The sequence below is a fragment of the Lagenorhynchus albirostris genome, chromosome 13 (genome assembly GCF_949774975.1).
Source record: "Lagenorhynchus albirostris chromosome 13, mLagAlb1.1, whole genome shotgun sequence".
NCBI classification, from domain to species: Eukaryota; Metazoa; Chordata; class Mammalia; order Artiodactyla; family Delphinidae; genus Lagenorhynchus; species Lagenorhynchus albirostris.
The window spans coordinates 13,253,343-13,265,542 of record NC_083107.1 but is presented as its reverse complement, the minus strand read 5'-3'; the positions used below and the strand labels follow the sequence as shown (position 1 = coordinate 13,265,542).

Sequence of the window (12,200 nt, the reverse complement as noted above, 5' to 3'; positions counted from 1 at the left end):
CCACTGTTAACAGTTAAGTGTGCTCCTCAGATATAATCTATGCATAAACAGCTGTTTATACATCATTTTTGACACATGGTTGTACTATACACATATTTTTTGCAACTTGCCTTTCTTGTCTAACAGCAGAAGAAAGCTTTCCATGTCAGCACCTGTAGATCTACTCCATATTTCTAAAGAGGTGCATTTTATATGGGTGTTCCCTAACTTAGTTTTCCTATTAATAGGCATTTAAGCAGTTTCTCAATTTTTGCAATTACTAGTAAGGCGGTAGTAGATACAATGTATCTGTATCATTGAGGAGTCACTCATGCACATGTAACATTTTCAGATGGAAGACAGGCAGGTTGGGGAAGGAAAACCCTTTGTAACTGTAAATATGACTGTGGCACACAGCAGTGGGTCCCCTGGCATATCAATATATGTGTGTGTGTGTTCCTGGCTGTGTAGACACAGTGCTGTGCCTTAACTTACATCAATGAGGGTGACAAAGGAACAGCCAAGTCCAGATAGGCCACTGACAAGGCAATCCTCTTTTTAGATAGTTTCCCATTTTGTTTCGTCTCTGTTCCCACTGCAGGAATGTTAGATGGCCCTTCTGGCCAAAAGATGCAATCAGGAGGTGGTGAAGAGGATGGTCAGCCACAGAGGCATAACTTGCTGGTGGAGGAAGCATTGGAGGAGAGCCAGAGTCGACCTGCAGATATTTGGATCTTGGGAACCAGGTCCCTGAGTACGATGATGGCCAGATTCTGAGGTACAAGACTTGAAAATAGAATCGTCCTATCCCAGTCTCCTGGAAGTGAACTGCAGCTGGTTTGGAGGTCTTCCAGCCTTGCAGTTAAGAAAAGTGTCAGCCATGTGTGTGGCAGCCCCTTTGTGCAGAGCATGACAGAGGATGGGGGGATGTCAGGGCAACATGTCAAACCCACCAAGGAGGCTTTGCGACCCCAATGATATTTTTCGCAGAACTCGTAGATTCTCAATGAAACCACAATGACATCCGCCCTGCAACAAACAGGAGAACAGATGCAATTGTGTAAGTTCTGGGGATGCTTGTTTGCTTCAGGGCCAGGTGTGCAGAGGGCTGGGTGGGACCTGCCAGGTAAGCTTCCACATCCCACACTGTGTGGCACTCACATGGGGTGGATGAAGAAAGGGGAACTGTCGCACTCTGTCAAATAAACTCCTTATTTTTAGATATCCAGAGAGAGAGAGAGAGAGAGAGGGAGAGAGAGAGAGAGAGAGAGAGAGGGTAAGAGAGCAACCCGTTTCTATGCTGAATTTAAACAGGTCTTTGTTTTTTCTCAAGGTGTGTGTTCTTAAGCCATGGAAATACTTTTTTACATTAATTAAAGACTATTCAGAACGCATAACTGCGCAGGGCAGTGGTAGGAAATTAATCAGCTCCTAAGATGCTGACTCAGGCCCAACCCGGAATCACGGTGTTGGAAGTTGCCTGCTATCTCCCCTTGCCGGTCCAAGAGACGTTACCGTCTCCTTGGACAGAGTTAGCTTGTTTGGGCCTAGAAAGGCCTTTGAACTCTAGAATTATCAGAGCCTTGCTTTATCTCAATCACAAATACCTCTTAATTCTACCTCACTTCTGCCATTTCCACTTTTCCACCCCCCAGACTCCCAAGTTCAACGGGGCTACTGTCATCTCTTGTCTGGACTTTTGCAGTGGTCTCCTAACTGGCCATCCCACTTCTACTCTGGTCTCTTCCAGTGCTTCTGGTCACTTACAGTGAAGATCTTGTCCTGCCAACCCTGTGCTCCATCCTGCAAGGGCTTCCCATGGTCCCTAGGAGAAAACTGGGGGATCCTGGATGTTGTCTGAGGCCCTGCACACTCGTCTCTGCAGCCCATCTTTGTCCCCTCCCACTTGCCTCCTTCACACCTCCTAGGCTTGGTGCCTCTCTGTTTCTCCAAGGGGCCCTGCTTCTTTCCACCTCAGTGCCATTGCCTCCATGCTATTCTTTTAGCCTGGCTTGTTTTCAGCTCTGCTCTCTGCTTAGTAAACTCCTCTTCCTTAAGACCCAGTTCAAGCATCTCCTCCTCATGGACTCAGCCCCTTGCCCCCTCCCTGTGCTCCCAGGCAGTACAGACCATATGCTTCTCAGTGTCACCTGGACCTTGGGCATCCCTGGACTGAAGCACTTATTCTGCACAGCAATGGTTTGTTTGCTCATCCAGCTTGATGACCAGACCCTTGGTGTCTTGAGGAAGTGACCTTGTATTGTTCATGTTTATATTGTGGTGCCTAATAGACCATGGCACACACTTGGTCTTCAAGAAACCCTTGTTTTGTAAAGGCTAAATGCAGCGTAGAGCAGATCAGAGGAGGTAGAGATTGCTCATTTCAGGTAAGAGTGCTCAGGAAAGGCTTTACAAAGTGGCTGGTTTGTAGATAAGGTAAGAATTAGGAGAGAGGTTGCTTAGAATGAGGCACTTGACTTCTAATCAAGATGGTGCTGATACCATGTTTTAATACGTAGTAATGGTATGGTTGAAGGTAAAAGAAGGAGATGGAGGAAGGGGAGAAGATAGATGCATTCAAAAGCAAGATGAGTGTCATCCTGGATGAAGGGGTGGAACCAGGGCTGAAATCTGGGGCCATCTTGTTGGGATTTGTTCTTGAGTCTGTGTCTTGGGTCAGGATTTCTCTTGGTGAAAGTCTGGAGAAAGCTGTGCGCTTCTCCATAGTCATGACTCACATAGGGCTGCTCCCCTACAGTGTCGGGAAGGCAGGCCAGAGACCGGAGCTGTGGCAGTGTCACCACTGGACAGGAGCCCAGAGCCATCAGAATAAGGCCTGGTTCTGACGGTGGGCCCTGAAAAAACCCAGGAGGATGCAGTATAAACAGAGAGAGATTTTTTAAAGTTCCCATTCAAGATGAGATTACATAGACACTCAAAATTCAAAATATATGTAAAGATATTTAACTAAAATTGGGATGGGAGTTCACTCCAGAAGAGATGCAAATTATAGAACAACCTGAAAAGAGTTTGAAACAGAGAACAAGAAGGTGTAGAAAATGCAGAAATTAAACAAAAACAACTGAATAAATACTGATAAATACTGAGCACACTGGAAATGAAATCTATATATAGATTAGATATAAACTAGGATACACTCTAGATTAGACATAGTTGAAGGGACAATTAGTGAAATGGAAACTAGCATTGAGGAATTCACAGAGACTGCAATGCAAGGAGATAAAGACAGAAGCAGTTTGAAAAGCTATTGAGATGTGAATCAGCACTGTGAAATGTTTAATGGGATTTCAGAAAGAGGAGAATAAAGGGAGTATGGAGAAGGAAAAATGGAAGAAATCATTGCTTATGATTTTCTACAATTAAAGACACAAGTGATCAGATCAAAAGTGCTCCCAGAATGCCAAATAGGATAAGTAAAACTATGTCCATCTCTGAACATATCAAGGTGAACCACAAGACTTCAAAAGCAAAGAGAGGAAGGCAACCCAGGAGGCCAGAAGAAGTTGAGATGATGTTTAAAATATGCTTGGGGGAGCCTTAGTCACAGTTTGGATGGGGTGAAGAGAGTAAGAAGCTGATCTGTGATGGGAAAAACCCACATATTGGTTGACAACTTGTATTCACGCTGTGTCATTCTCCTCTCTTGGTGCAGACACACATTTGCTGTAAAGTTGCGTCAACTTGCTACAGATCTTTAATGTCGAGAACATTCAAACAGGAGCATCCTGAATGCAGCTGGAGAGCCAGGATTTGAATTCAAGTGAGGGGCCAGGGCTGGGGAGGCAGCCTCTGCAAGGGGGAAATAATTTAAGTTGTGAGAGTGGGTCTGATTGCAAAGACAGGTAGAGTGGAGGGGAGGAGCAGAAGAGGATATTGAACCTTTAGGGAAGGCGCATATTTAAGGAGATGGAAGAAAACACTGGCATTAATTCAGGTGGTGTAGGAACTTCAGGATCGGGCTTGAGAAGTTGGCAAGTGTTTATGGAGAGGTGGCTTCTGCAGGTGTGGGCTATAAAGGAGCTTTGGGAGGGCATTCAAGCTTGGGACAGCTTGAATACAGCCCGTAGCAGGAAGAGATTGTAAGCCTGTGTTCAGTGCCTGGTCCACTTAAGGACATGCTTATCAGAGGAAGACTCACAGGTAGGGAGGGGGGCGGGGGAGGGGGGGTAGGCTGGGGAGGGTAGGGAGTTGGAGTAATGTTGGATGAGGTGACATTGATGTCTGCACCTCATTTATTGTTCATTCACTTAAATGTTTCTTCCATTCACTTTTTTTTTTAAGTTACAAAAGCATTTGGACACTGAAAAAATAGAGCAAATAATATAAAACACTCATATGCTCCTCGGAAAACACCCCTCAAAACTAATGTGTTAGCATTTTGTCATATTTGCTTCAGATAAACGTTACAGATACAATTGCAGCATCCTCAAATAACTTGCCTCCTCCCCAGAAGCAAAAGTTGGGTTTTTGTCTATCAGTTGTGAAAGAAGGATGTTACATTTCCAACTATGATCCTGGATTTGTCTATTTCTCCCTTTAACTCTGTCCACTTTTTGCCTGTATATTTTGAAGCTTTGTTGTTGGATACATACACATTTAAGATTGTTCTGTTTTCTTAACAGATTGACCCTTTTATCATTACAAATTGTCCCTCTTTATCTCTGGTGATACCTTGTTTTGAAGTCTAGTTTGATATTCATATGGCCACTCTAGCTCTCTTATGTTTTCTGTTTGAACGATATCTTTTTCTATCCTATTATTTTCAACTTGCCCCTCTCTGTTTTAATACTTTTACTGTATATATATATATATATATATATATATATATGTATGTATTAGCTGTATATAATTTTTGAGAATGTTTCAATATACAGAAATATTATCATATTGAATGTCTTTGAGTTTGATTTATGCTGAGATGTAAATTTAGTTCATTTAACTTAAATGCTGTATAGTAGTATTATCTGGTGAATATACCACAGTTCAGTAGTTCTCAATCAGGGTCTTCATACCTCTGGGGGGACGTAAAGACTGTCCTTAAGGATACACATAACTTTTTAAAAATTTACTCTATTGAAGTATAGTTGATTTATAATGTGTTAATATCTGCTGTACAGCAAAGTGATTCAGTTATACATATACATACATTCTTTTTCATATTCTTTTCCATTATGGTTTATCACAGGATATTGAATATTGTTCCATGTGCTATACAGCAGGACCTTGTTGTTTATCCATTCTATATGTGAGAGTTTGCATCTGTTAATCCCAAACTCCCAATCCCTCCCTCCCCCACACACCTTCCCCCTTGGCAATCAAAAGTCTCTTTTCTATGTCTGTGAGTTTGTTTCTGTTTCATAGATAAGTTCATTTGTGTCATATTTTAGATTCCACATATAAGTGATATCATATGGTATTTGTCTTTCTCTTTCTGACTTACTTCACTTAGTATGATAATCTCAAGTTGCATCTATGTTGCTGCAAATGGCATTATTTCATTCCTTTTTATGGCTGAGTAGTATTCAATTGTATATATGTATATGTACCACATCTTCTGTATCGATTCATCTGTCGATGGACATTTAGGTTGTTTCCATGTTTTGGCTATTGTGAATAGTGCTGTTATGAACATCGGGGTGCATGTATCTTTTTGAATTACAGTTTTGTCTGGCTATATGCCCAGGAGTGAGATTGCTGGATCATATGGTGATTCTATTTGTAGTTTTTTGAGAAACCTCCATACTGTTTTCCATAGTGGCTGCACCAATTTACATTCCCGCCAACAGAGGATACACATAATTTTAAGGGGTTTGTTTTCCAGATCCCGAAAGCCTGTTTATCCTTTTTCCTGAGACAGGTCTGTCCAAGAACAAATGCCTTTGTCAAGTTTTCACACAGATTCTCCGTCCCCAGCCCACATTTCATAATTGCTCTTTTCCTGCTTTGAAACAAAACAGCAGACTTCCCACCCTCCTGTACCTTACTGTGGTGCAGTCAAAGAGAAACGCCCAAATAGTTTTCATTTAGTATCCGTCTGCTTCGGAATTGCCAAAGAACGCATTTCTCCTGAGTAGAGTCTGTGAGATGCTGGGAAACAGGGCATGCGGGAGAGTGCTAGAGGCAGAGCTCCTCAGGACAGATTCCCAAGTCTCCTCACTCTACCTGCCTCTCCACTGCAGAGCTGGAATTCAGAAGCGAGACAGTTATTATGGGATGTACATTAACATGTTCATTAGACTTGCAAAAGGGATCAGACTTCTTTTTTTAACAGAACGGAAGCCTGATTTGCTAGTTGGTTTGACATTGAAGCCTTTGCCAATGAGGTTAGTTGGCAGTCTTTTTATTTTCCGTGAATCACATGAGGGAAACCTTTAGCTCCAAAAGGCCCGTGGCGGAGCACAGGCTCTGAACGCGCAGGCTCAGCGGCCATGGCCCACGGGCCCAGCCGCTCCGCGGCATGTGGGATCTTCCCGGGCCGGGGCACGAACCCGCGTCCCCTGCATTGGCAGGCGGACTCTCAACCACTGCGCCACCAGGGAAGCCCCTGTAAAGCCTTTGATGAGATAAAAAATATTTTATCAAAATATTGTTTTGGTAAATTTGTATGGTAATTAGAAATATTTCTATTTCCCCAACCCTTTCTAAGTTCATCAGGGTAGGCAAATGCTTTTGGTGAGAGAGGAACAATGCAGTTGATAGCTACTTGATAGGCTGTAGTATAAAGCCTATTTCGGTTGATTCCAGAAATTGAGAAGTGAATAACTCTAAAGATCATGACCAATCCACGTGCAGGTCAGTGCTTCCTGAGTCTTTCCTTCCAACATAATTGGAAGAAGACCTACTAGAGCTGGCAATTGTTAGAGATTGAAATGAGTCTCCCCACCCCCCCCAAAAAGTTTACATATGCTGAAGTCCTAATCCCCAGTATCTCTGAATGTGACTTTATTTGGGGATAAGGTTTTTACAGAGGTAAACGAGTTAATATGAGGTCATCAGGGAGGGTCCTAATCCAATATAATTGGTGTCCTTAAAAAAGGGGAAAGCTGGTTACAGACACATAGCCAGGGAGAACATCAGGTGAAAATGTTGCCAGATCTAAGCTTCTCTGTGCACCGATGCCGAACAGAAATACCGAGACAGAGATGTTGGAGGATGAGAGAGATGGCTTTATTTTTCTCTGCCAGGCAAGGGGAAGACACAGTAGGCTAGCGCCTCAAGAACTGTGCCCCACCTCCTTGGGGAATTGGAGAAGATTTTATACGTGGGGCTCACAGGCGGGGTATGTGATAAGGATCAAAATAGTGAAGGTCTTGCATTATTTTTCCTTTGCATTATTTCAAAACAGTCATAGCTGGCGTCAGGCAGCCCGGTAATTGGGGTCCAGCATTCTGGTAATTGGGACCGTTTGTCTCTGGTTTATCCGCCGGGGATCTTCTTTAGAAATGCAGAAGCTACAGGGAGTGATTTCTTACCAAGGGGCATAGGGAATGTAGTGATAGGCACAGGATGTAACTCACACAGAGTCAGGGGTGATAGGTGCAGAATGTAATTTACATAGTGTCAGAGAGTGAGGTTAGCTTTGTGAAGAACAAATCTAGTTACAGACACTACAGATTAGTAACAGTTAAAATAAAACAAAGGGGTGATTAACTCTTTCAGGCCAGGTTATATTTCTTCTCTGGCCTGTTCACTGTTCCCTTTGTTTTCCTTGCTCTCAAGAGAAGGAAAACTTCATTTCTATTTTTGCTGCAACAAAAATAAGGACAGAGATAGGGGTGATGCTTGTACAATTCAAGGAACACCAAAGACAGCCAGCAACCCACTAGAAGCTATGAGAGAGGCATGGAACACATCTTCCTTTCAGCCCTCAGAAAGAACTAACGCAGTCAACACCTTGATCCCGAATTTCTAGCTTCCAGAACTGTGAGACAACACGTTCCTGTGGTTTAAGCTACTTACTTTGTGGTACTTTGTTAGTTGCAAAATAACAAAGCAACTAATAGATCATTAAAATTACCTTCTGATGATGGGTCACTATTGTGGGGTGATTGGGGTTTTTTGGCCGAAAAAATTTTGGAAAAAGATAAAAGATTGGGACTTCCCTCGTTGCGCAGTGGTTAAGAGTCCATCTGCCGATGCAGGGGATACGGGTTCGAGCCCTGGTCCGGGAAGATCCCGCATGCCACGGAGCAGCTAAGCCCGTGCGCCACAGCTGCTGAGCCTGCACTCTAGAGCTGGTGCTCTACAGCAAGAGAAGCCACTGCAATGAGGGGCCCGCACACCGCAAAAAAGAGTAGCCCCTACTCTGGCAACTAGAGAAAGCCCGCGTGCAGCAACAAAGACCCAACGCAGCCAAAAATAAATAAATAAATTTATAAAAAAAAAAGATAAAAGATTTAGTGACTCTGCTGTAACAAAACTAATTGTTTATTTATGGAAACAAGATTTTTCAGTGCTTACTTGTTATGAACAAAACAAAAACAAACAAAAAAAGGAAAATAATTGATGCTGAACTCTGTCTCATTCTAACGATAGGTAATATTATCCTGTGGGTTCATTAACTAATTGGACTCTATTCATCTCATTAAGAGCTGAATTTCCCCTTGTCGACTTAAAAAAAATGCACAACATGAGAGGAGCAAGTTAAGTTTTACTGGAGGCAAAATGAGGACTGCAGTCTGGGAGACAGCATCCCAGATAGCTCTGAGAAACTGCTCTAAAGAGGCAGGGGGGAAGATCAGTATATATGTGATTTTGGTGAAGGGCGAGTACATTCAATCAAGCACATATTTTTTACAGAAGGTTGCTGCTAGCCAAGAAGAGCAGAGGTCAGTCACCATGAAGGATTTTAGTGCTTTTCTAGATATGAAGAGATACAAGAATTGGGCTCATAAAATGGGCTCCTGAAAATATCTAACTATCTGAAGACCTGTTCTGCCAGTTTTTCCCAGAGCACCGAGTGCCTCATTTCTGCTCTCTGCCTGAACTCCTTTCAGCGGGTGTTGAAAGTCAGCAGCTGTAGCAGCTCATGATTTAATCCTTGTAGAGGTCGATGGCAAGTGCCAATGGGAAATGCCAATTCGTAGCTGACACCCTCAAAGTTACTTTTTTAGAAAACTTCTTGTTTTGAGATGACTACAGATTGACACTGCAATTATAAGAAATAATATAGACAGATTCCAAGTATCCTTCATCTACTTTCCCCCAATGGTAACATTTTGCATAACTGTAGTATATTAGAACCAAGGGTTACTTTTTATGTTTAATAATTTAAATTTTTATAATTTAAAATTAATTTTATTTTAAATTTGTTATTTTTGAACAATTGTGTACTACTGATAGTTGCAATGATGGCATAATCTAAACTTTTAATACTTAGAAATTTATGATTGTAGGAAATTAAAACTTCAGTTTGTATACTTTTTTTCTGGCAGAGAAGTATGATCAATAAAAGATCTTCAAGCATAAGAACGTATTATATTAGAATAAATGTCTATGGAGGAAGCGGGATAGAATTCGTAAGTTTGAGGAAAAAAAGGAATGATGGAAAATTTCCAAAAGTTAAAGAACTTGTTCTTGTATTTTTAAAATGGGTGATGGTGTTGCAGCAAAAAATAGAAATGAGACTTTTCTTTTCTGATAAACAAGGAAAATAAGGAAACAATGAACAGGCTGGGGAAACAGCCCATAAAGAGTTAAGCAATCTTGGTTATTCTTTTGCTGTTACTACTAACAAACACTCGTAGCTAGACTTGTCCTTCACAAAGCTAATTACTCTCTGACTCCATATGAATTACCCTTTGCACCTGGCATTTCTTCTTTCCCTACACTCCCTTGTAGCACTCTTCATTTCAGAAAGAAGGTTATGGGCCGATAACTTCAGGGACACCAGATGAGGTTGCTTCACTGCCTGATGCCAGCTTTGGCCATGAATTTTCAGAAGAAAAGAAATGCAAGACCTTATTTACTTTGAGTGTTATCACCTACCCCAGACCACCACGAGTCCTGGGCTACAAAAACCTTTCCCTATTCCCCAGGGAGGGGGGCACAGTTCTTGAGGTGCTAGCCCACTGTGTTCCCTCTTTGCATGGCAAATAATAAAGCTACTCTCTCTTGTTCCTCCAAAACTCTGTCTCCATATTTCTTTTTGGCATCGGTGCACAGAGAGCCAAGATTTTTGGCATCAATGGTTGAAACAAAATTGATACATCATCTGTTTATATTCTATTAGAAACAAAAAGAGTGATGTAAAGTTTTATTTTAAAATACCAATATTTACAACACATTGGAAATTATATACTTTACAAGTATACTATTATGAAAAGTGTTTGATGTCAAGTTAAAACTGAGTGAAGGGCTTCCCTGGTGGCGCAGTGGTTGAGAGTCCGCCTGCCGATGCAGGGGACACGGGTTCGTGCCCCGGTCCGGGAAGATCCCACATGCCGCGGAGCGGCTAGGCCCGTGAGCCATGGCCGCTGAGCCTGTGCATCTGGAGCCTGTGCTCTGCAACGGGAGAGGCCACAACAGTGAGAGGCCCGCGTACCACAAAAAAAAAAAAAAAAAACTGAGTGAAGAGGTACACCACACTCACAGCAGCATTATTGACAGTAGCTAGAACGTGGAAACAACCCAGATGTCCCTTGATGGGTGGCTGGATAAGCAAAATGTGGCATATACATACAATAGAATATTATGCAACCTGAAAAAGGAAGGAAATGTTGACATATACTGTAGTCATGGATGAACTTTGAGGACATTAGGCTAAGTGAAATAAGGCCGTCACAAAAAGACAAATACTGTATGCTCCACTTACACGAGGTACATAGAGTAGTCAAAATCAGAGACAGAAAGTAGAATGGTGGTTGTCAGGGGCTGGGGGGGAGGGGGAATGGGGAGTTGTTTAACGGGTATAGAGTTTCAGTTTTGCAAAATGAAAAGTTCTGAAGATGGATGGTGGTGATAGTTGGACAACAATGTGACTGTACTTCATACCACTGAACTGTGCACTTAAAAATGGTTAGGATGGTAAATATTATGTGTATTTTACCACAATAAAAATGTTTTAAATGAGTGGAGCACATAGTCTTTCACATTTAGGGGGTGATACAAGAGAAGTAAGATTTGATGACAAATGCCACTGTTTACTTCTCTAGTCCTCTGTTGATGGACCTTTTGGCTGTTTCCAGGTTTTGCCATTATAAACAACGCTATGGTGAACATCCTCGTACATATACTTCCTAGAGTCCATGTACAAGATTTTCTCTAGGGTATCAACCTGGAAGAGGAATGACTTAAGGAGGACACTGACCTTGAGAGGAATGATGTCTTGAAGCATCTTCTTCTCTTACCCCCATAGCTACTGGAAAAGTTCTCTCCAAAGTGATGGTACCCACTTACACTCACACCAGCTATGGATGCATTTCCATTTACCCACATGCTTTCTAATTCTTGGTTTTGCCAGTGTTTTCAGTTAGGCCAATCTGATAGGTGTGAGTTGGTATCTTATTGTTGTTTAAACCTGCATCTCCCTAAACAAGGATGGGATTGAGCGTTTTGTCAGATGTTGGCCATTCAGCCTCTTCTGAAAAGCACTTGGTTGCTTTCTTTGCCTTCTTTGAGTGTCAACAATGTTAGTAGCTTCCACACACCAGGTGCTGTCCCTATCTTCCAGAACTCACATCACTTAAAACACAAATTTCATTGGTGCTTAAAGAACATGCTTTCTTGCCAGTCAGTTGTTCACTATTCATTTCAACAACCAAATGAGGCTTCAGCTCTTTTCTCTGTTCAGACTGTCCTGAGTCTTGCTGTATTCACAGTTCAGCCTCTGCCAAAAAACTCTGCGAGGCAAAATAAACTATCAAAAGGCCGAGGCTCCTTTCTGTCCCCTCGCCTTCTCCCTCCTCCCCTCCTTCTCCTCTTTCACCTCCTCCTCCTTCTTTTTCGGTGAGACAGTTTGTCGTCTTGAAACCGTTTACCCAAAACAGAAACTTTAAAAAGCCAGTGGAATTTTTTCTTTTTGCACAAGAGGGTTAATTTCTTTTTTATTTGGCCGCTGGTGGAGCATCCACGAAGTAACCTGAACTCGACCGTAAAGCTTTTCACGCTCACATTTCACAAACTATGACAAGCCCCTCATGCAACTTTCCGAGGGGACCTGAGTTGTTGTCTCCGGTTACCTGTGGGGTGAGCTGTGGAAG

At 42.3% G+C, this 12,200-nt stretch overlaps 1 protein-coding gene across 3 annotated transcripts in view; it reads left to right on the top strand.

Moving 5' to 3' along the window:
• The window catches only part of RMND5A (required for meiotic nuclear division 5 homolog A), a 99,476-nt gene that overhangs the window by 76,026 nt on the left and 11,250 nt on the right, over positions 1-12,200 (top strand). For 2 of the 3 annotated variants that reach the window (XR_009544255.1, XR_009544256.1), the window contains exon 7: positions 581-757. Coding sequence is in view for 1 of the 3 variants with exons in the window: in XM_060170187.1 (XP_060026170.1) it covers positions 581-629 (49 nt within the window). In the remaining 2 variants the exon portion in view is untranslated. Of the gene's footprint in view, positions 1-580; positions 1,212-12,200 lie in introns of those variants that run through there. The other variant, XM_060170187.1, reaches the window with a different exon arrangement.